The sequence below is a fragment of the Python bivittatus genome, unplaced genomic scaffold (genome assembly GCF_059951505.1).
Source record: "Python bivittatus isolate LINGU-HERP-01145 unplaced genomic scaffold, Pbiv_v1 ctg000480_np1212, whole genome shotgun sequence".
Lineage (NCBI taxonomy): Eukaryota > Metazoa > Chordata > Lepidosauria > Squamata > Pythonidae > Python > Python bivittatus.
Genome location: NW_028277075.1, coordinates 26,529,968 through 26,555,112, shown reverse-complemented (window position 1 = coordinate 26,555,112; position 25,145 = coordinate 26,529,968). Strand labels below are relative to the sequence as shown.

The 25,145-nt window shown below is 39.4% G+C and overlaps 1 protein-coding gene across 2 annotated transcripts in view; it reads right to left on the bottom strand.

The window, feature by feature from the left end:
- CAPN3 (calpain 3) overlaps window positions 1-16,941 on the bottom strand; it is a 30,814-nt gene extending 13,873 nt beyond the window's left edge. For both annotated transcript variants that reach the window (XM_088145511.1, XM_088145512.1), the window contains exons 1-13: window positions 16,363-16,941; window positions 15,246-15,315; window positions 14,912-15,030; window positions 14,148-14,281; window positions 13,195-13,363; window positions 11,092-11,214; window positions 9,200-9,283; window positions 8,756-8,841; window positions 5,934-6,011; window positions 5,589-5,749; window positions 4,053-4,222; window positions 2,986-2,997; window positions 91-299 (exon numbers count right to left, since the gene is read on the bottom strand). In XM_088145511.1, the coding sequence (XP_088001637.1) occupies window positions 91-299; window positions 2,986-2,997; window positions 4,053-4,222; window positions 5,589-5,749; window positions 5,934-6,011; window positions 8,756-8,841; window positions 9,200-9,283; window positions 11,092-11,214; window positions 13,195-13,363; window positions 14,148-14,281; window positions 14,912-15,030; window positions 15,246-15,315; window positions 16,363-16,653 (1,706 nt within the window). In that variant the 5' untranslated portion in view covers window positions 16,654-16,941. The remainder of the gene's footprint in view (window positions 1-90; window positions 300-2,985; window positions 2,998-4,052; window positions 4,223-5,588; window positions 5,750-5,933; window positions 6,012-8,755; window positions 8,842-9,199; window positions 9,284-11,091; window positions 11,215-13,194; window positions 13,364-14,147; window positions 14,282-14,911; window positions 15,031-15,245; window positions 15,316-16,362) is intronic.
- Between the last annotated feature and the right edge of the window lie 8,204 nt (window positions 16,942-25,145).

Genomic DNA, 25,145 nt, shown 5'->3' with positions numbered 1-25,145 from the left:
GGCACAAAAGGTACTGAAATAAACATATGAAGCAATGTGTGTGTGTGTTTTTGTGGCTGTGGGGGTGTTGGAGGGGGATCTTTTACTTACTCTGATTGACTTCTTTTTTCTGAGAAGACTCTTAGGATAAATTCTCCTTCTTGGTGGGGTTCGTAGGTGGATGGGATGATGACATACTCATTTGGCGGTAGCCGGAAGCGTTCTGCAACTTCTCGCATGTTTATGTAAGACTTGCACTTTACTTTGGAGGCATTGTAAAGGAAAAAATCCTTCTGTAAGTGTTTCTTGTCACCCTGCATCTGTAAACATGAACAGAGTAAAATGTACATATGCCCTGCATACACAGGATGGAGGATATCATATTGGCTGCTTTAAAATAAATTGAAACTAAAACTGTGGGATGTGACACAGAAGAGCCACAATTACCATCTCCCTGTATCCTTGTTGCTTTTCCTGAAATGGGCTTGTGGGTCTGTTTTGGGGGAAGTGATACTGCAACAGATACTATGTGTGAGTGGGTTCTAGTGATGATTAATGCATCTTTGAGTGAGGGGGTTTTCCCCTCACCTCTTAAGGAGGCCTTGGTTCACCCCATCCTCAAGAGGCCATTGCTAGACCCCCACTATACTGGACAATTTTTGTCCAGTATCTAACCTCCCCTTTTTGGAGAAGGTGGTTGCGCAATAGCTTCAAAGGCCTTGGATGAAGCGGATTATCTTTTCAGTCAGGATTCAGGCATGGGTGAAATAGCATTGGTTGTGCTTTTGAATGATCTCTGGCGAGGGCAGGATGGGGGTTGTGCATCCATCCTCGCCCTACTTGACCTCTCAGCGGCTTTTGATACCATCAACCATGGTATCCTTCTGCATCGGCTCAGAGGATTGGGGGTGGGTGGCACTGCGTTGTGCTGGTTCACCTCCTTCCTCCGGGGCCAATTCTAGTTGGTGGTGGTTGGGGAGGAGAGATCCTGCCCTTGGCCCCTGTTATGTGGGGCACTGCAGGGTTCGGTGCTCTCCCCCCTCCTATTTAACTACTACATGAGGCCGCTGGGTGAGCTCATCTGTCGCCATGGAGTGAGGTATCGTCAGTAAGCTGATGTTACCCAATTATATATCTCTGCCTCTGGCGAATTAAGTGATGCTATGCATGTCTTATCCCGGAGCCCAGAGGCTGTGAGGGTCTGGATGGGGAACAACAGGCTTCAGCTGAACCCTGGCAAGACTGAGTGGCTTTGGGTTTTGGGGCCTTCTGGTGGTAGGGCTAGGCCATCTTTGGTACTGAATGGGGTTGCACTGCCCCAGGCAGACCCTGTGCACAATCTGGGGGTCCTCCTGGACTCATGACTCCTGTTCAAAGAGCAGGTGGTAGTCGTAGCTAGGAGGGCCTTTGCACAGCTTTGTGTTGTGCACCAGTTGTGCCCACTCCTAGATCAGAGGGACCTACTCACTGCAACTCATGCCCTAGTCACCTCCTGTTTGGATTTCTGTAATGAGCTCTACATGAGTCTGCCCTTGAAGAGTATCTGGAAGCTTCAGCTGGTGCAAAATGCAGCAGCACAGGTAGTTTTGTGTGCCCCTAGGGTGGTACATGTTACACCTCTGCTCCGTGGGCTTCATTGGTTGCCAGTTTGCTTCTGGGTCCAATTCAAGGTCTGATTTTGATCTTTAAAGCCCTTCATGCCATGGGGCCAGGTTACCTGAGAGACCACCTCTCCCTGATTACATCTGCCTGTGCCATCAGGTCTGGCAGAGAAGGCATGCTGTGGGTCCTGTCTGCCAGAGAATTACATTTGGTGGGTCCCAGGAGATAGGTATTCTCTGCCATGGCACCTGCCTTCTGGAATCTTCTCCCCCTAGAAGTGAGATTAGCTCCATCCCTCTTAACATTCTGCAAGTCCCTTAAGACCTGGCTATGTGATCAGGCCTGGGATATAAATACGATAAATAAATAAAAAATAAAAATATCTATTGTTTCTTTCCCCATACCTGTGGGGTCTCCCTCTCTCTCCCCCCCCCCCCCGCCTTCTCTCTCTCATATTTCTCCTGCATTTTGTTTCACAATGTATGGGATCTTTTCCAGTTCAAGGAAAAATATTTGAGATCTCCTACAATCATATCTGGTTACCCCAAACTTCTTTGTTTTATTGCAACTTTGTCACAATGTCATTCAATTATAGCAGGGGCACAATGAATAAGACATTTGACAAGAATATGAAAATTTAGATAACTTTCCACGGCCTGGTGCTAAGGAAAGTCTCATCTGGGTCAAGCTCAACTTCTGTTGACCTCATAGACATACAATTTTATTGGCAACAGGACAGACATTCTATGGCTCTTTTTAGAGTCCCTGGAGTCCTGGGATTCCCTGATATCTGCCATTGCTTGACAATATTTATATTACCAGTGAGATGGTTGTAGGATAAACTGTCTAAAATATTGTTATAAATTGTAAGGAAGTTTATTTTAATTAATGTGGAAAGTCTATGATAGATTGTGTAGGCCTATAGCATTTTAAGTGATTAGAAGTCATATATTAAAATGATCAACATTATTGTATTTTCTATATATAATGGGCCATGTGCAAATTCTATTTCTATTAATGCACTCTTCAAATGGGCTATGGCATATGGACTATCTGAGTATGTACCTGAATGCATAATTTGGGATACTACATCCAGGTGGAGTCCTTGGGGTTCTCTGAGCTTGGTTGCACTGAAGATGTTACCTAGCCAGGTAATGAAACGTTTGCAAGAAAAGAACCAAGCTCAGAGAACCCCAAGGACTCCACAGTTCAACCCTGAGCTACACATATTCACCGCTATTGGTACTACATCCAGGAAAATGTGCACTTTTAAGACAGAATAGATTTTCACCTAATGTCATTAAGAAACCTAACCTGGAAACTTCTGAACAGTGAAGTACAAAAGGAGTTGATTTCAAAATGTTACGCCAAGCAATTAACAGGTCTTTGAGAGTCTGCTCTTACCTCTTTCGGCACCTGAAAAGAAAGCAAGGTAGAAATACCATTAGGAAAGAATGGAAGATGTCTTATGATTCAAAATCTATGTTCACAGCATATGTTTGCCAAATGCTCAATTTAGACACTTTCCAACACTTATCAAAATTGTATTTACATACAGTAATGGTTAAAAGACTGTAGGTTCCATCAACTCATTAAGAAACCTTAAACCAGGAATGGATAATCTTTATATAAATGGAAGCTACATTTTTTTTCTCCATTATTTTTGAGTATTTTTTGAGTGAGAATCACAGAAGGCATAATGGTGAACATCACGGGAGAGGCTGGGGTTGGAATCTTGGACTCTTTTTTTAAAAAACTTAGGGAGATTTGAGGTATTTTTTGCTTTTAGCAAATAGATGTTGTTAAGTCTATTGAAAGCACAGATAAAATTGAGCTATCAAAATGGGTAATCTACAAAGACATTTTCATTTATAGTTTAATATGTTAAAGGAGCAAAGATTGAGAGATGATTTTTTGTGGTTATTGATATTGTTACATGGTTCTAGTACATAGATCCAAACAGGTTTTAAAATAGCATATCATTTCTAAAAAGCCATAAATTAAAAACAGAAATGTCAAAATGCAGTATATATTCTCTGTCAAACAATGATCAATAATTACATCCATATTTTATTTATTATTCAATAATATATTTACCTGTACTCTTTGGTTAAGGATAATTGCTAACTAGATTTGACTGACTCAATCAGTAACCCATCAAATGGGAAATGTTATTTTATTGCTACCACTGTATCCTCGTGTATCCATATTTTAATTCAACAATGAAACAAGGGCACAGTTTGATTGCTTTTAAGTTTCAGGCAGGACATTTCTAATTTAAGCAGAGCATAGTTACAGTCATACTTAAGTTATGGGGTCTGGTATTTAAAAACAAGTCTAACATTTGCATTTTATATTTTCTTGCCAAGTACAATTAGCTGGCCTATATATAACTGGGCTGGAATCTGACCAGCTCAATTGTAAGTGAGGCGGTAGGATGGGATTAATCAGTAGCCTAGTGACTAACATACCTCATAGATGGCAAAACCAACTGTGAGGAGATTGGCTCCTAGTTTGCGTTCTTTCCTCCTGTTTTTCTGCATCAGGGCCACCAGGAAACTGCATACAACCTCAGCATCTTCTGGATCATCATCTTCTTCCAGGAGTTTCAAGCGATATTGGGGATTGGTCCAAAATGTGTCTGTAAACCGCCCCCAACCCCGGTTTAAATTAAATGTTAGTTTCCTAAAAAATATTTTGACAGTTTCCATACCTCAGTTCCACTAGATATACTTTAAGAAAAAGTCAAAGGCCTGAAGGTACTAGGTTTAAGAAGATTGGTCAAGACATTTCTCTAAGGAAATCTATAAGCTTGTTTTACTCTAAACTGTCCTTAATTGCTATCAATCTTGGTACTATTGCTGTTAGTTTTAGAACAAAAACTGTTTAAAACAAAACCGTTTCAAAGAGCAATTTTATTTATCTGATTATTTTAGACAATTTAATAAGTTTAAAATACTTATCTTCCATTAACATATTTAACAGAAGCAAATTTAGAATAGATAGAATCCTACAGTGTTTAGAAGGATCTGTCATCACTGTTTTGCCCAGAGCTTAACTCAGACAACTGCTCTATAAAATGCCTAGATGAAGTATGGTCTTTTTCAATTGAATCCAAAGCACTGCCCAGATGTATTTACATTTCTTCTTCTACATTCTTCCTATCACAATAAAACAAATTAACCCTCCCCCTCAACATTAATCCGAAGGAGACTCTTCTGTGTGAGATCTGGCTATATTATAGCAATGTCATCAATTAAAGAAACACAGTAACAATTTTGCCACTTTCATCTGTTAATTTATTATACCAGTGTTTCTCACTCTCCACAACTTTAAGAAGCATGCTGACTGGGGAATTCTGGCAGATGAAGCCCACACATCAAAAAGTTGCTGAGGTTGACAAACACTGGATTATACTTGTACCCATGGGAATAGGCTTCCATGGATACAGCAGGACTTCCTATCCACTATTCAAAGGACTGTGCTATAAATCTGCCATAGCAGAAGCATCTGAAAATCCTTTCTTTGCTTTCAAAAATACCGCAAGAGGAAGGCACCACTTTAGAAGATGCATTCTGTCAGCCCTTCGAGGTAGTCCAGACAGGAAACTGAAACCATGAATACTAATACTACTTTTATTGTAAGGTTACAGTAGTAGAATCTTGCAAGTCTAAAAGCATTTCCCCCCTTCTCTGCCTTTACTTTCCAGAGAAGTAGGAAGGGTCCCTTCTGAGATGTTTTCTCCACTCCCATCTCTCCTTTAGACTCAGATTTCTCTTATCAGACCATCGTCTAGGCTGTGGCTCTTCCTCTTGTCTCCCAAGGTTATTCTCATGCCCATTACGCATTCTTTTCTGTGTTTAAGAGATGATGGAAAATCTCTTCTACAATGACTACCACTATTCAGCTTTTAAAAAAGACTTGTATAGAAATAATTATTTGGGGGAAAACCTGCTTATATTCTCAAGCAGTTGAATTAAGCAATGGATCCCTAACACTTTATTTACCTGGATAGTTACGGCAGCCGCCTGCAGTGCTACCTCGCACCCACCGTCCTTCCGTGACAGAAACTGTCCATGTGTGAAGCTTATCGGACACAAGGGTATCGGGTGTGAGATTACAAATCTCCAGCTTTGTGAAATACCTCAGGAAATCTTGGAATGATATCCTACAGAGTGTGAAACAAGAACACAAATGGCATGAAATGTCAAATGCACGGTGGGCTTTATATGATTGCTGCTGTACAGTCTAGTGCAGGAGATCATGTACCTAAGGTTAAAGCAAAGAGATGTAAGGATTCCTCAGAAGGAAATGCATCTCTTTTAAGCAGGCAAAGAAAGTTGAATATTTACCAGAACTCGCCATCCTCTGCAACTTTATGTTGCAAGCGGATCTTCTCGGCGTTGTCAATAACATTCCATTCATCTGAGCTGCAAGAAAAGGAAGAACCTTTTTCAGCTGATAAAAATGGGGTTACTTCTTCAATCATAAAGTAGCAACAGGTTTTTCAGTTCATAATCTATGAACAAAGTTTGTCTTTTATTAATTTAGTAAATACTGAATGTAGTTGAACTGCTTTTTTACTGCATCATCTGAGTATTCAAATTGTTGTTTATTATCTACAGTTGTGTAAATTATGTACTATTGACAGAAAATATTATAAATTATCATCCTCTTAAACATAATGGAGAAGCAGTCTCAATTCATTCAGCTTCTCTGAGATTTGTCTCTCTGGGGAAAAAAAAAAAAAGGACCCAACCCTGAAAATATACTTAAACTTATTTAATATAATTGAAAGGTCCTTATTTGGGGCTGGATTATGTCATTATTTTTGTTAGTAGTTTTCTTGATGGGCATTGGGGAATTCTGCAGTTGGAGGAAACTTTGGGGGGATATGATTTTTTGGCTTGCATGTTTGTTTTCAGGCCACTTGTGATGTTTCTGTGTTTTTCTTTTCCTTTTTTAAGCTTTAAGCTGCTCAGAATTGCTCAGAGTCAGGCTGACTATAAATTGTATCTATGTACAGGTGAAACTCGAAAAATTAGAATATCGTGCAGATGTTCATTTATGTCAGTAAGGCAACTCAAAAGGTGAAACCAATATATGAGATAGACGCATTACATGCAAAGCGAGATATGTCAAGCCTTATTTTGGTATAATTGTGATGTTTATGGTGTACAGCTTATGAAAACCCCAAATTCACAATCTCAGAAAATTAGAATAGTGTGAAAAGGTTCAATATTCTAGGCTCAAAGTGTCCCACTCTAATCAGCTAATGAATCCAGAACACCTGCAAAGGGTTCCTGAGCCTTTAAATGGTCTCTCAGGCTGGTTCAGTAGGAATCACAAGCATGGGAAAGACCGCTGACCTGACAGTTGTGCAGAAAACCATCACTGACACCCTCCATAAGGAGGGAAAGCCCCCAAAGGTAATTGCAAAGGAAGTTGGATGTTCCCAAAGTGCTGTATCAAAGGACATCAATAGAAGGTTGTGTGGAAGGGAAAAGTGTGGTAGAAAAAGGTGCACAAGCAGCAGGGATGACCGCAGCCTGGAGAGGATGGTCAGGAAAAGGCCATTCAAAAGTGTTGGGGACTTTCACAAGGAGTGGACTGAGGCTGGAGTCAGTGCATCAAGAGCCACCACACACAGACGGATCCTGGACACGGGCTTCAAATGTTGTATTCCTCTTGTCAAGCCGCTCCTGAACAACAAACATCGTCAGAAGCATCTTACCTGGGCTACAGACAAAAAGAACTGGTCTGTTGCCCAGTGGTCCAAAGTCCTCTTTTTGGATGAAAGCAACTTTTGCATCTCATTTGGGAACCAAGGACCCAGAGTCTGGAGGAATCAACAGTCTGTGTTGATTTGAGGAGCCATGTCATTTGCTGGTGTTGGTCCACTGTGCTTCATTAAGTCCAGGGTCAACACAGCCGTCTACCAGGAGGTTTTGGAGCACTTCATGCTTCCTTCCGCAGACGAGCTTTATGGGGACGCTAGCTTCATTTTCCAGCAGGACTTGGCACCTGCCCACACTGCCAAAAGTACCAAAACCTGGTTCAGTGACCATGGGATGACTGCTTGATTGGCCAGCAAACTCGCCTGACCTGAACCCCATAGAGAATCGATGGGGCATTGCCAAGAGAAAGATGAGGGACATGAGACCGAACAATGCAGCGGAGCTGAAGGCCGCTATTGAAGCATCCTGGTCTTCCATAACACCTCAGCAGTGCCACAGGCTGATAGCATCCATGCCACGCCACACTGTGGCAGTCATTGCTGCAAAAGGGGCCCAAACCAAGTACTGAGTACATATGCATGCTCATACTTTGCAGAGGTCCGATATTGTTCTATTTCCAATCCTTGTGTTATTGATGTCATGTAATATTCTAATTTTCTGAGATTGTGAATTTGGGGTTTTCATAAGCTGTACGCCATAATCATCCCAATTATACCAAAGTAAGGCTTGACATATCTCGCTTTGCATGTAATGCGTCTATCTCATATATTGGTTTCACCTTTTGAGTTGCCTTACTGACATAAATGAACATTTGCACGATATTCTAATTTTTCGAGTTTCACCTGTATGTATGTATGTATAAATAAATAAATGCTTGAATCATGCAAACTTGTTTCACCTTTCATTCTTAAATATACATGATTCCAATCTTCAACCCATATACTTAAGAGTTAATTTCTCCTCATGAAGTTTATTTTTAGATTTGCACTACATTAGCCTCACTAACTGATTACTCAAGAAATTATGCTTCCCATGGGATCTATATGAGAAAGTGTGGCCTCTCGGATAAGAAAAATATAGAAAAGGTATGTGTGTGTACACTCACAAACATACCACATACTATTCTGGTTTATTTTAAAAAGTGTTATTGAATCATTGAATTAAGAGCATGCAATATGCATATACTTGATCCTGCCATCCTTATCATATTTAAAACTCTTCCAATGTAAAGTAATTGTCAAGCTTTGCTAAAGAACAGCCTTTAAAAAAATAAAAAGAAGAAAAGAAAAGCATTTAATTTCTGACCTTCACATCAGACCAGAAGCAAGATGCTCATTTTTCTGAGCAAACTGAAGAATACAAAGTTTTTTTAGTGGAATTAAGTTATCTTATTCAGTGTATATCAGTGGCTTCCAAGAAGATGGCTTTTCACTCACCGATCACTCCAAGCTCCATTCCATTCTACTTGTCCCCAGGGATTTCTGAGCCGCACCAGTTTTATCTTCTCCCCTTTAAGCATTGTCTTGGTGATAAGATGGGGAAGAAACAATAATTAGAGTCACCCTGAAATTACATAGCACATATCTCCTTACAGATTCTGCCTAATGGCGTGCAGGAGGAAACACCTGGTTAGTCAGCCAAATCAGCCAAACCAACCTGGGAGTCAGCACGGTGACAGATATCACAGCAAAACTGGATGTGGACATTAGTGACATTTCCTTAATATTTCCAATGTTATTCATGTTTCACTACTAGTCGTAAACATCTATTCCTTTTTTTTTTAATAAAGAAGTTGCTTGGCACAAAGTCTTGTATAGAAAGGCACGAATTTATTAATGAACATCAGGCTTGTTGATTAAGAAGCAGAATTCCATACTTACCTCCTCCACTCCTGTGACTGAATAGGCATGGCCTGTGACCAGTCCATTAGTCATGCGCCTTTCAAACAGCAATGGAACGATGGTCTGTAAAAGGCAGAGAAAGCTTGTTGGAAATCACAATGGTGTCCTCTACAGAACTTATAAAAGGCCAACAGTTTACTTCTTGATCAGATGGACTCATAACACTGACTTCTGGGCCCAGTGCAAGGTGCTGGTTATCACCGATAACGCTATGTATCATAGAATCATAGAACCGTAGAGATAGAAGGACCGCAAGCATCATCATGTCCAATGCTCTGCTATGTGTAGGAAAACAAATTAAACTATTCATGTGAGTGGCTGTCCAGCCTCTTCTTAAAAACCTCCTCCGATGGAGAATCCACAACCTCCATATGTATACTGTTCTGCTGCTGTATAGATCGTACCATCATGGAGCTTTTCCTCACTTTTAAAAGAAATCTAGGTAGCTGCAATTTATACTTGTCACTTCTGATCCTAGTTTCTGTGGTTACAGAAAATTGCTCTCGATCACCTTTCCTATAGCTTCCCTATATGTCCCTGAAGATGGTTATCAAGTCTACCATCTGTCTTCTTTTCTCCCAGTGGAACATCCCACATTCCTTCAGCCTGTCCTCACAGGGCGCATCCTGTGGTGCAGTGCTGGGTTACATGGACATCTAGAAACAACCAGCTAAGGGTTCTGCCCCCATGAGAGATAGGAAGGCATAGAGCAGAAAACAGGATCCTCCTAAGGCTGTCCTCATTTCATGGAATATGATGGCTCCTGTGGGGTGTTTAGCCTCATACCATCTGGCGTTCTGAAAGATTCTGATGGCCATTCTTGTTAAATGGACATTGACACCTAGCTATGAACAATGGGTTACCTTTGGTGTATTTTAATTAATTTTATGTTGATGATTTTAACAGATATGGAGCTGATGACTTTATTTGTGTATGCTAACTTTTTGTATGCTACTCTGAGTCTTATGAAAGCTAAATGAAAATGTGATGTGTGTGTGGGTAAACAAACAAACCCCAGGATTTATTTATCCTAACAGTAAAAATAATCTGAATGAGCAGAAAGGACAGCTAGCTATCACTAGGGAAAAATGTTTCTTAAATTAGTCTGCAGAAGAAATGCTTGGGCACAATAGTAGAAAAAGATATACCAACGTTATTCTGCCTGTTTTGCCAGGAAACCTATCTTTCTGAACAATTAAATGTTCAAAATATGCCATGTCTAAGATGTATATTTTCCTTGCAGAAATTTATTTATTTATTAAAGCATTTATGTTTCAACTTTTTTGGGAGATTGCTCAAGGTAGCATACATAGTATGCATACATACATTCCCTCATATTCTCTCCATAAAAACAGTCCTGTAATATAGGATGAACTGACCAAGTGTTTGGCTCAAGAACATACAGTGAACTCTTTACAGTAGATGAATGAAGACTTCAAGCTAGCTTTCATCGGTCCAAGCCCCAAACATTAATTGCCATATTATACTAACTCTTTTCTTGAAACTCTGGTCTATTTTTGGCAGTAATCCTAATTTGTAATCATGATCTAAGCTGATTTTCAGACCCCAGCTTGTTTTAACCATTGTTTATTATTCTTGAATTCACATTCTTGGCTTATAACTGGTGCTTGAGTACTTGATAATACTCTGTATATTCTAGTTTCATTGGAAAAAATTGGCAAAATGGCCCACTAGGTCACATTTAGAAACCAAATGTTTGCCTGCTAATTAATATTAGGTGGAAAATTGCAACTTCATTAATCATCATATTCTAAAATTCCAGTGATACAACCTGAACCCAATGCAAACCTTTCAGGAGATGGCATAATGACTACATGGTTCTTACTGGCTACACATTTGAGTGTACAGACCTGAACTGCCCTGTCTTCAGTTGATTCATTCAAAAATACAGAATCCACCTTCTGCAACATTTGGGTAATGAATTGTCCAATATTAGTTGTAGGAGCACTTCCATAAATAAATCCTGAACTGTCCTAGGAGAGAAAAATAGAAAGGAAAAGTAGGAAGATATTATGAAAAATAAGGCAGTGACACAGCAAAATAAGAATTGAATAATATTAGTATTGAATAAAGTGTACCTTTTTCAGTGATGCCAGCAACATAAAATCTCTTTACAGTTTAATTTTTATGTGTTGCTAAACCAAAACATTTAAATAAATGCAGTGACACTATAAGATCAAATAAGGCACAGTCACGTATCTGAAATCCACCTAACATCCCATCCGAATAGTAATACAAGATGTAGATGCTTGTTTATACCTATCATGAAACCTCCAATTTAATCAGCAATCTCTTCTCTTTCACCTGGCCCTGAGAGACTCTCATCTCTGAAATCCCCATACTGCTTCATTTTAGGCTTATACAGGAGGAAAATCCTTCATTGTGGAGTCCTTGGGTTCTCTGAGCTTGGTTGTTTTCTTGCAAATGTTTCGTTACCCAGCTAGGAAACATCTTCAGTGCTAGAATGGAATAGAAGGACTCCACAGTTCAATCCTGAGCTACACATATCCTCTTCTATTGAAATCCTTCATTCCATGGCAAGTTTTGAAGGAGGCATGGGGTGATAACAGGGAATGCTGATGACAATTTCTCCTTCTCTCTCTCCCTCCCACACTTGCAGTTGTGATCTTTTGCTCAGCTTCAATGCCAATGCTGCCTAAAGGGAACAAACTTCTATTGTGGAGAGAGGGAGAAAACACATATGTAGATATTTTGTTCAAATCTCATCAGAACCGATCCTCCTGAAAGCAAGAGGAAGGAAATATTTTGAACACAAGATTGCTCACTTTTAAGATGAGCAGAACTGGGAAGTCTGTGGTGAACTTGTCCTTGGGCAAGGAGATGCCTGAGGAGTTTCTCTGAATAACCCACATGAGACAGACTCAGTATAAAAGCCCTGACTTCTTGACCAGTTACAGAAGAACTGTAGAGTTGGACAGCCAGCTCTGAGCCCCCTCACCCACTTGCCAGTCTTTGCTTGTCCCAAAGAGAAACCTCTTTGAACTATCTGAAGCCAGGTCTTCCTGAAAGACGACTTGAAACCAGCAGGGTGACTGCAAAATAGGTTCTTCCACTGAATTAAACCTGCAGTCATAGGCCCAAGGAGACTGCCTCTAGTAGCTTGCCACCTTAGACCTCAGAAGCATGACTTCCTGGGTGCCTGAAGAAGCCCTGTTGAGTTGGGTTTTCCAGCCTGGAAATTTTCCCAGCCAGCTTCACTTGATGTTGAGTCAGGTTTCCCAACCAGCTTCACTAGATGTGCTGAATCCAGAGTCAGAGAGAGGAGTGGTAGAGCAAAGCCCACCCTGAACCAAGAAACATACTGAGCTAGCCTGGCCAAAAAACGCTACTATCTATTTTCATATACAGGTTGGCTTTTCATCTCTTTCTGATTTTTTCTTTTCCTCTGTTGTCCTTTCTTTCCCCACCTCCTGCCCACTTTTCTATCAATTAGTTAAGGAGAATGTGCCAGTAACTCCACTCCCCTTGTTTATCCAAAATTTTCTCTTTCCAAGGCAAAGAAAAGAATTTGTACAGAGGATACACTGGATTGGTTCTCTTCCCTAAAAACTGCAGTGTACCTGTTGTTCCATTACTATCCTTCGGGGATTTATTTAAATGCTGTTTTATCATTGAATGCTGTTTACTCTTTTCCCTTTCCTTCCTATTTCCCAATGTCAGGCTTTCATTGTATTATTCCTCAGTACACTCCAATCTGTTTCCCTGAGGCATGTGAGGTCACCATTTTTGAGTTCCACATTTGCTCTGGGATCCACAACTTTTAAATACTCTTCAGTCCAAAGATTTCATTTGCATAGTGATCCCTACTAGACAGTTGCTGTGTAACACTCCCAAGACTCATTCAGTGCCAAGCTATGACCCTGATCTTGTTGTCCTGCATTTCCACACAAGACGAACTAAGACTTATTATAAATATATTATCCAGAATGTACCTCAATGGAGCAAGCCATAAGTGACCCTCTCTCAATGGCGTGCTTCATGATTTTGTATGTATCTTTAGGAGCATCCTTTATCTCATAAAATTCTGTCACTCCTCCTGTGAAATCCTCCATGGCCTCCGTTGTATTGCCTCCTTTTAATGCTTCATAGGACCCATGAAGCCTGAAAAGCAAAAGGAAAAAATTAAATAATTCTCATTATTAGTCTCCATCCATTTATATGTAGATTAGCTTTATCTTCAGATGGCAAAAGCTTATGCTACAAGAACAGCTAGCTTCTCTCAGAGCTGGCTTCATTTATTAGCCTTAACCATAATTAGCTTTATTTGGATTTGACATAATATGTTCTGTGAAGTCAGCCATTGCGGTTTATAAGCCATAATTTATTACTTATTGCCAGACACATTATGCAAAGACCTAGCTCTCTGGAAAAGGCTCTAATGCTGGGAAAGTTGGAAGAAAAGGGAAGAAGAAAATGACCAGCGGCAAGGTGGATAGACATAGGTACAGTAGCAATGAGTGCACCATTGGAAGGACCAGGTGAGGGACAGATCAGCATGGAGGAAATCTGTCTATGTGGTCGCTAGGAATCAACCACGACTTGATGGCATGTAATCATCATCATCAATGTCTGATCCCAGCCATTGTTTAGAAAGTATGGTTCAAACTATTTCATCTGATGGAAACAGTATGCGATTTGGCCAAGAAGCAGAGCTCCCATTTTGCTTTATTGTGCAAAATTACAGAGTGTAAGGAAATACAGTACTTGCACAAACAATGGGACTGATGAATCCTAGGAAAAAATAGAATTATCTTTGTTGTGATCACTATGTATCCATGGCTATTTGTGAAAACTGCCACTGTTTTATATCCACATACTTCAGTCTCAACATGAACAATAAACAGTATGTCATAGATAGAGCAGTGAATGGACAAAATCTCTTTACTTTGCATAAGCTTTTTCCAGTAATGCACTCCAGAATTCATTCTGCTGGGAGGATTTAGTGAAGACCAGACGTTTGCCATATGTTGGTAAACGGTCATCAATGATAACTTCCACCCAACTTCCATAACGCCAGAACTGGAAGATTCGGGAAAAAAAAATTAGAACCCACTGAGACAGAGAGCATAAAAAAAGAAAAAGTTAGGTGTCACTTATGATCAAAAGCTGGTTTATACATTATAAAAAGGACTAGATTATATTGTTTCATGATTAATTCATAGTACCAAAATACACTCACCACCAGGAGGCACTACACGACCAGTTTTGTCCTATTTGGAACTCATCAGAGGTAAGTTATTCTATAGAGTTCAAACTCTCTATCAGAAATTGAACACTTGGACCTTTACACTTTATATAACTATTTACAATGCATTAACTTTAGACACTGTCCAGGTCCTGGTGCTTAGTGGTTGTAGGAAGGGATATATAGAATCTATCAAGGTGGTATATACAGCCCACCTTCCTTTAAGCTCTCAGTGCAGAAAGGTACAGAAGTTATTATTTATGTCATGCCCCCATGTATGGGGCTTTACATACTTCCAAGAAGCCAGTGACAGCATATACTGTATTATTCTGACATTAGCAAAATAGCAATTAAAATAGGCTTTTCATCTCTGAATGCACTTCTGAGTTATTGTATAGTAATTAGTGGAATATAGTGAAAATGCAGAACAGAACATCATCTTGGCTCTCTTTAACAACATATACCTGGAAGTGAAAAATCCCGGCATAATCTTTAAGGAAGGTCTGACCCTCAGGAATGACCCGGAACAGCAACTTTTCATTCAGGGTCAGACAAGCAATGGCAGCCAGAAACCAACAATCCCCTGATAGAAGGCAAACAGGGTTGGACAAGTTCAATGTCAGAAGGAAAAAGGATGCATGCAACTGAATGATTAGACTTTACACAGATAATCATATTTTTGTCCTTCAGAACAACAACTTTTCACTACATGCATTAACGAGAAAGTGGTATCTGATAAATTAATTGGATAAATAAACTATTACAAACCCCAAACAGCTGCAAGAAAGGATTTCATACCTAGTTCCCCTTGACAAATGTCAGACCTATTGGCTCCACCTAGGATAAAGCGTGGATTCTCACAGATTTCCTAGATAAAAGAAATACATGGTTGAGAAAAGAATATACACTTCCGCTTTGATAATTAAAGATATCTATCTATCTATCTATCTATCTATCTATCTATCTATCCATCCATCCATCCATCCATCCATCCATCCATCCATCCATCCATCCATCCATCTGGTGCAAACTTTCTGATGCTTTGTGATCAAAACAGTGGCTCAGATGGGATTCAGTTCATACATCTAAGAGGGTGAGATAAGTAATAACTTTGAAGTTATCTGATAACTCCAAAACATAGCATTCAGTTGTAAAATCAGTTCACAACAGGACTAAAAATATTGTACATGCAAAATTTTCTTGATAGGAGGCTTCGGTTTCTGTATAGGATCATCAAGCTTTTTCACTGTGGTTACTATAAATCTGTCCATGCATCTGTCACATTAACAGAATGTGTCTTCTGGGTATATATCTCCCTGGTGACTTTAGCCCATGCACAGGGGTCTGCTGGATCTTGCTGCATCATGCCTGCATGCTGCAAGCTCTATTCCATTCTTACATCTGACTGACGACCCAAGACATGTACAAAAGGGGCAGGCCTTGCCTCACAACCGCATGCTGCTAAATTTGAGGGAACAAGCAAATACATTACCTCAAATTTTTTCTCAATTACCTCAAATGCTTTCCAGATAGTCTTTTAGAATGATCTATGCTTTCTCACAGAGTTATACCATACAGGGCTCCCCCAAAAACTTGTATGCAACCAAAACATTGCTAACAAAAGGTAATTTTTAACGTGACGGAAGTTGGAAATTATGCAATATGTGGTAAGTAGTCATATTAATGAAATTCAACTGTTAATTAATTTTTTTTTTGTTCTGACCCCAACCTCTTCACTGTCTTCTCCATGCCTAGTTTATTGGCTGTAACATCCCAGCATACAATTCCAAGATCTGTCAAAGATTTTATTTGGAGAAAAAATATTGTGTACTTCTGCTTTTCCATTTGAAATAGAATTAAATAAATGACTTGCAAATATTAAGCAATTTTTATGTCAGACAAGAAGCCTACTTACTGACGGTCTTTTCCACTCAAATTTGACTGGGAGCCTCTGACTGTAGAAAAGGGAGGAGTCATTAGCTGGAAAATCTGGATCCTCATAAAGAATCTTCTTCTCAAGGCACTTCTTATGAAGCTCATGAAAAGTCTTCTCCTTTACTTCAATAATGGGTTGGTTGCGGCTGAGGATAGCAGAATAGATCCCTCCCGTTCCAGCACCTGTTTCAGTAGTTGCGCTGGCATGCTGACAGGGACTTGGTTCAGACCCAGTCTCTTGAACAACAGTGCTGCTGACAGCGGACGGCATCTAGATCAAATTGAAGCAAATCTATCAATTGAATTATAACAGTTGAAACAGAGACTAGGAAGTGAAAAAAAGAAGCACAACGTTGCACAATCTCTTCTGCAGACAAGAGTTTTCTGTCTTCCTTTTCTGCAAGACTTCAGACAAATTTAGGAAGAGCCATGCCACCAAGTTGCATAGATGTCATCTTGAGGTTCTCACAATAGTCACTCTGTCGTTTCATTTCAAAATCCTCATTTTAGCAGGAAGCAAATTGTAGAGTAACTTCCACCTCCAGATTGGCGGTGTGAGGGTGGCTGTGGCATGCTTTGTAAAGGTTGCAGCTCTGACAACTAAAAATAAACCCTTAGGAAGCATATTGGCATGGAGGAGTGGATGAGGAAAGTTTCCTTCTCAGAGATGGTTGTTTCAGAAGGATTGAGATTGCAAATGCAAGTGCAAGTGCAAGAGAGTCTCATGTAACTTATTTATTTATTTATTTATTTATTTATTTATTAAACTTGTATGCCGCCCATCTCCCCCAATGGGTGACTCTGGGCAGCTCACAATAACAAGGAGAAAACACCAATCCCTCCAACAATGGCTAAAATCCTTAAATAATTAAAATAGAAACATACATTAAAAATGTCCTAAAACCCCCCTATAAATTTTTGCCCTAAAATTGATTTGTGCTCAGAGGAAGATTGTCCTCATCGTTTTTAGCCTCTGTTAGCTGTCACTCATTATTTGAGCCTATTTTTTTAATTTGGACTTGCTTCCACACTGGCAAATGCTATTTCTTCCCCATTATGAATGCTTTGTTTGGTTGGCTCTATTCCTTCAGGATTTCAGAGACCGAATCTACTCGGCAGAGGGAGGAGCATCTGTCACTCTTGTCTCGCGATGGGCAACGTACTGCAAGGCCCTTGTACCTTTCCTGATCCTGGCCTGTTGGTAGGCATGCATTTCACCGGTCAACACTTTCCTACAGCTTTCAGATGCATCGTATGGCTAAGACAATATGCAGAAGTATACTATGGCAAGGACGTATCTCTGAATCAAGCCTGTTTGCTGAAGTGCCACTTATGAATATACAGAAGAAAGAAGCAGGTGCTTGAGGAGGCTCCTAGATGTATGGAATGAGGTAACCAGTTTCAGAATTCCAGAAAGCAAATATTTACACACTGAAAGAGGATATTTTATCAACTAGAGTTTGTAGAAAGTTTGATGGTTTCTTGATATAGAAGTTTCTATCATGGTGTCATGTTAGCCAATGTTTTATACAGGAGAGGCTTCCACTTTAACATTTCCTTTTTTTTAAAAAAAAAAAAAGCTGCCCTGCCCAGGCCCAAAGCACCCTCAGGGGAGGGAGCAAGGGACAAGAAATGTATCATGATGTCTGATGCAGGTATCAGGACTTACATAATTGCAGCAGATGTTGTGGTGCAAGCACATAACAGAAGGATTTGCATCCTGACATTACCCTGCACACTGTCATGTTGGTGGTGTGGCTTGCTCTGGACACTGCTGCCCAGCCCAGTACTATCTGAAAGATATATTTCCCAAAGAATAGAGAACAGAGACTTTGAAGTGGCTTATTCCCCAGCAGCTGGGCAGTAGAGTGTGCAGACATGCTGACAAATCACCTGGTAATATACAGATGGGGGGGGATGGACCACCTTTTCCCTGCTGAGGGCTGCGTTTGATGTACAAATGGCATGATGACAGCCCAACATGTGCAGGAGTAGAACTGAAAAGGGGAGGGAGCCAGGGAAGCACATAAAATAGGTGATTATAATTTAAAGTGTAGCTTTTGAATATTTTAGCCTGGAGGGATGGATATTGATTGGTTTTTAAGATTTCAGTACAGCGAAAAGCTTGTTTTACCCCTGGTGCAACAGACCTCAACACAGCGAACCAAATTTCTGCTTCAGTTTACATAAGCAGTGTAATGATGATATGCAAAATGAAAAAAATAGCCTCATTTGCTTCAGTTTACATCTTTTGTTTGTTGATGTCACCAGGCAAATAATGTGATGTGATACACATGATATAATTTGCATTATATGTGTGATGTCATCACACAACTGGCGTAACCCCTGTGATGCCCTACTTTCTTCTTCAACTTACTCCCCTTAATCTTTTAAAACAAGGTTTCACTGTATCTAGGGTTTAATCCACAATTAAAACAAACAAATGCAAACCATTTAAAGAATTATTATTATTATTATTATGGTTGGTCAGCCAGATGTTTAGACTGGATCTGGCATTCTGATCTTTGGAAGTATAGACGCATCCTGGCATCTGAATAGCTTTTCCAAGGCTTCATGGCTACTCTACCAAGGGCTAGTCTACTCTGTATTTCTTGACTTTCTGGTTCTTTTACTGTTTATATTTGATCCTAAAAGGCAGAAACTCTCCAGCACTTGAATATCTATCTTCACTGTCAGTTCTAAGGCTGGTTGCTGTACCTGTTGCCATTAGTTTGGTTTTCTTTATATTTAATCTTTGTCCCATTTTTACTGTGCTCCTTAACTTTCATTACTAGAGCTTGCAGGTCCATTGCATTTTCAGCTATCAAAGTAGTGAATCAGGAAAGCACAGATTATTGAAGTTTCTTCCTCTGGCTTTAAAACCACACTCATTTTCTTCCAAACCCCCTTCCCTCAAGATATATTCCCCATGTAAGCTGAATAAATAAGGAGAAAGGATACGACCTTGTCTCACTCCTTTGCCAACCCAGAACCAGTCTGTTTTGCCATTTCTGTCCATACTGTGACTTATTGACCCGTGTATAGATTATTCATGAGGACAATGGGATGTTCTGGGATTCCCATTTTTCTAAGCACATTCCACAGCCTGACTTGATAGACACAACTGAAGGCTTTCTGTAATCAGTGAAGTACATACAGACCTCTTTTTTTCTAGTCTTAGCTTTCTCAATTATTCAGTGTGCATCAGCAATAATGCCACTTATTCCTCAGCCTTTTCTTGAACCTCTGGCGTCTCCCTCTCCGTGTAGTGCTCTAATCTGCTCTGAATGGTGATAAGCATTATTTTGAAATTAAGGATACTGTACAATAGTTCGCACATTCTGTTCTTTCTTTTTTATTGGTATGTAGACTGACCTCTTCCAATCTGTTGGCTAGCATGGATGTTTGCTTTTTCTGGATAATGGGGATGACTTTCACACACTGGATGACCCTGCTGGGAGTATATTCTCGTGGCGTACTCTCCCAGCATTCTTCACTCATTCCTCCCAGGAACATGGGCCCAGCGCAATGAGGCAGCATATCAGGATTTGAGGGGGTAGGTTGCTGTATTCAGTGTCCGTAGTATTACTATTTGGTTGCAAATGCTTTCCCAACCAACATTTTTTACATCCACATTCTGTTTTCCTCTTGGGTAGCAACTAATTTAGTTATTGCAAGATCCACATACATTACATTTTGGCTGTCTTGCAGCAGGAAATACTAGAAGCAATTTAAGCTCATTGGTATGAGAGGACACAAGTGATTCGGCTTACTACACTGTTAGAACAGCACCAGTGATATATTTCTGCCACTTGTGGAAGACTTTGGGTACTTTCCTTCCCTGATTTATTTTAGTAAAAATTCAAGTAATTCTGGCAGTGGCATAAATGAATGGCTGTCAGTCATTTTGCACTCTCATCTCCCAGCCTCAACGTTAATTGAACACTCTATGGCAGAATACTCATAGCAACTATTTTTAAACATGGTAAGTACTGTGAAATCCCTGTCAACATTTTTTTTTTTGTTAAATACTCTGGCATGCCCTCATGAATCTGATATGATGCCAGTTGGGTATGAATTGGCTTTAAGACCAGAACTAATTCCATACTCACATCTACTAGGGAATAAGTCATACTGGAGCTTTAGAAAGTATGAATAAAGTCTTAAATTCTAGAATTTATAATACCCTCCCTCCCCCTTATTCTTTAACAAGGATCACACTACAAAGGCTTTTTTCAAATTTAAAGTTCAGTTTTATTGGCTACAGATTTGTTCCAATTTGTACAAAAACGTATCTTGAAACAATATTTACCTCAAGAATTAAATTATACAATTGCTATTTAGATGATATCTTTATCATTTGGCAGAGCAATGAATATTTACTTAACTAGTCTGGAAAATTTATTAATACTCTACATGAGATTATTCACAATGCATTATAGGAACAACAGTGAATTTTTGTGGCAAAGAGGTGTTTTTACATTCAGATATCGAAACATATATGCTATTTATAAAAGAGTTCTAAAGTTTGTAGATAATTTAGATTATAAAGATTTAAAGTAATATTTTAAAATTGATAAAGTCGATAATTTATGAAACTCTCCATATGCTGTGAAAATATTTTATGTTACTGTTTCTTCAGTTGTTTTTTTCAAAAACTGACATTTTGAGTATTGAGATTAGCATAATTAATACTACTACTATGATTAAATATATGCAGAAAACCTAAAGATGTTAACTCATTAATGTATGAAAGTCACCATTCATAACACCTTAAGAAAAAAAATTACCTTATTCTTAGTTATTGAGATTAAAAAGAAATGGCCCAACAATTAGGGCAACCAAAATCTTGGAGCAAAAGTTGTTATAGAAAGGCAGTGAAAGGAGACTTACAATGAGTTAAATGTAGAAAAGAGAGCTTTTACTTAATTTATACACTGAACTTACCACCTGGAGTGAGCAAGCATTTTTTTTCTCTTCTGGGATCCAGAGATTTGGTGCTATCCGGGAAGGAGAGTTAAAACAGCCCCACCCTCTCCTTAATTGGAGTTTGTTTGATAAAAAGGGAGCTGAAAACAAGCAGGTGTGTGGGTGTGTCACAAAAGGAGTTATGCCAGAAGGGGGGGGAGGAGTCCATTCACAAGTCTATAAAGGAGCAAAAAGGGTTTTCATGTTCAATGGACAGAGCTGGGCTATAAGAGTTGAAGATCTGGGGAAAAGGGGAAGATTTAGAAACCTAGGAAATAGTGAAGATAAAAAACCATGAGACTATACACATAGGAATAAGAACATAGAAACAGAATATAAGGATAGAAAATTTATAGATTAAATAATAATTAGATAGAAAATAGTTATAGATAATAGTAAGATAGTTTATATTTTGTACAATAAAATAGTGTTGTGTGGAAAAGCAAAATTCTGTCTTGTACTATATTAAGAAAAACCCAAACACACACAAACCCAGCTATACTAAATGCTACAGGATACACCCAGCTGTAAGAATATACTTCTGGTTGCATATAGAGCAGTACAGGTAGTCCTCCTCTAGTAAACTGTTGCTAAGTAAGCCCAGAGAGACTCTGCAAAGATGCTGGTTGCTGCTGTCTCATTCAGATAAAGTTCTCTCATACAGTGTGCTGTGCCTGACCCATTTTCCTCCTCCTTTTCTCCTCTCCCAGTGTGGAGAGATGGCTTACACAAGCTATCTCTTCTAAGCTGCTTTTCTCCCCAGCAGCAGCAATTTAACAAGCTTGTCTCTGTGACCTTAATTAGTTGATTAGAACCCTCCTCCCAGCTTGCAGCAACTGCCTGAAACTGACCAGACATTAATCAGTTTCACACTGAAGGCTTTTGTTGTCCTAAATGCACCCATTGGTCTGAAAATGAATTATTACCATTGTCTTTGCCAATGGTTGCTATCCAAGGTAGTTGCTAAACAAGAACTGCCTGTATTCAAGATCTCTTAGCGCATGGAAAGGTGCATGATAACAAAGTGCAAGTGTGCAAAGAACACTGCAGCCCCAAGCATAAGACAAATACTTTTGTGGTAAATGGACTATTTGCAAAACCTACTTTTCAATTTAAGCAGTTCTATGAATTCTGGTGACACTAGGACCTCTGCTTTAAGGGGACTTTTTTTCAACCTGTGCTTCTCAAGGATTTATCTATACTATTCAGTATCTCTGTAAATTACTGCATGTTAGGCATAACATCCATGGCCATTAGAGCACACAAAGGCGAGCCCTGGAATTGCATTAAAACAGTCTTCAACTCCCTGAGTAAAGGATTATTTAGTGCAGGGGAATATGATGTAGGAGATAAAACCCTGCTGCACTGAGAAGGTTAAATGTGAAGATGGCAACTTCAAAGAACTCTTAAGAAGAGAATGTCATCACATGCTTTAAAAACACAGACCACCTTTGAAGTGAATGGGGAGATTGAGTGGCATCATATGTTGTAATTGAAACAGAGCCAGTTTTCTTTCTCTGTCATTTTTGTCTTGAGGTGGAATTGGTATATGTAGTTTAAGTACTACTGGTACATATGCTGTGTGTTATAATGGTGTTGCTCTGAATACAGTTGTTTTGGCCTAAATAAATACTAAACAAGTTTTGTCATTGCGTTATCAGAAGCATGTGCAGGAATTCACATTTGCCATATGTTCACTGCTATTTCCATAAAGGGAAGTCACAAACCCCTAAAGAAGAAAATAAAATATGTCTGGCTTGGCTGGATCTCCTTTGTGATTTCTATAGTAGTTTTGGCATTCCATTTCATTTGAACTTTCCTGTGGATCAGATATTCAGACTTGATCTCATGTCTCTGTATATGGGCTTAAATGATTTATTTTTGAGAAAAGCATGAGAGAAAGGCACAGCAGAAAGCAACTGTCTACAGGTAGTCCATGGGTTAAGAATGCCTGGGGTACAGATGACCCATAATTGAGAACGGAGCCTATTGTAGCAAAATGTAAGTTAAATACACAATGACTAGAGTTAAATACACAACGGTTCGAATTTATTACACAATACTATTTATACAGTATTATATAATAATACTGTTCCGGCTTACATACAAATTTGACTTAAGGACAGATCTTGGGAACGGAACTCGTTCTTAAAGTGGGGATTATCTGTATTTCATTTTATGTAATTTGAAGTTTTAGCTTTCCCCTCTGTAACAAAAGAGCTATTTTTAAAAGTTCCTCTACATGTCCTCAGTGCACTTCTCTGCTTGGAAGCCAGATGGATCTCAGCTGAGGCTTCCCTGAAGTCTTTCATGTAGAAGTTTGACTTAAATTTGCCCTCATGGAAGGATCGTTGGCCTCCAAAATCCTTAAAGATAATTGTTATCTTCCTGGAAGGAAGGGACAGATGCACATCCTAGGTGCTGAAGCTCCTCAGCCCAGTGCTTGCTCTTGCTGGTTTTGAGAAGAAAACAGCAGCTCTGGGATGTGCGTCAAAAATGGCAAGAAGGCATATGGAGCATCACAGCGCTAGCTCTGCCAGTTTTGGGTGTGTTTTAGGCCAAACAACAAAGCAATTTCATCCAAGCACTCTGTTCAGACATTTGATTCGTAATAGTAGAGAAGGTAAGTATCACTCAACTCAGTAAAGATGTACTGTTAGCATCAGTTTTCAGCAGACATTATTAAACATATATTTGGAACCACAAATGTTTTAAAAGCTGTTCAGATGCCAGATCATATGCAAAGCTCAGGCTTTTTGACATGCCTGCAAAAATGCAAACAACATTTTTATATCTTGCCTATTCTTCATCATGGAACCAAGGCAGAATACATGAGGGTCTTATGCAATCTTCCATCCAGGCTCTGATGGCACCAAAACTCATTAGCTCCCTGAAAGTGGTGGTAGCATGTGCCCTCAAACCAGTCCCAAAATACTTCAATGGAATGAAGTGGGAGAGTTCTCTAAGATTCCATGTAAAGCAGCCTAGCATAGATCAATTTATATTTAGCAGCTTAAAGTGCAGCGCTAGCAATTTCTTTGGACAAACAGGATCTGCCAGACATTCCCTCTCTAGTAAAACAGGCTTCATCTGCTGATTGACCTAAATTCTGTGAAAGCATCCAGTGACAATGTTGGTTGTGCATATTTCTCCATGTGGAAGAAGCTAGTTATTTTCTCTCTATACTTAGGACGTGGTTGCTGCGAATGGAATCTAGAAGCTGCGTTTCTAGGCAGAAGAATCTTGCGGTGGGAAGACATACGTGCTACAGTCTTATAAGGCTTTCAATAAAAGTGAACAAATGAAGAAATGGCTATCGCTCATTCCTATTTCTCAAATTAAAATCTTACAAAACATAATGCTTCATGATGCAGAGTAGATTTTGCGAAAACGCTGCACTATTTTAACTTGTTCTAATAGCTACACCTCTGCTATTTAGGACACACCACCATCCAATGGGAGGAAATAATTTTTTTAAAGGAGTGAAGAGACATGTATATCTGATCTTTATAGACAGACTCCTGATTATATGTCCTGAGACGCTTTCATTAGGCATTCAGTAAGTAGGTATGTTCTGAAAGAAACATTTGTTGTGAACTTTGAGACTGAATGTTCTGGACACTTCTAAAATATGGGCATTTTAATGCTGAAGTGGCAATTATGCTCCTGTCCTCTGCAAACAGAAAATGTTACTTCCTGGAAATTATTTCCATATAAAATATTAATTGCTGAGTAAAACAAAACTTGAATTCGTTGCTTGCCTTCCTTTCTGTGATATTGTTCTGCCATTCACTT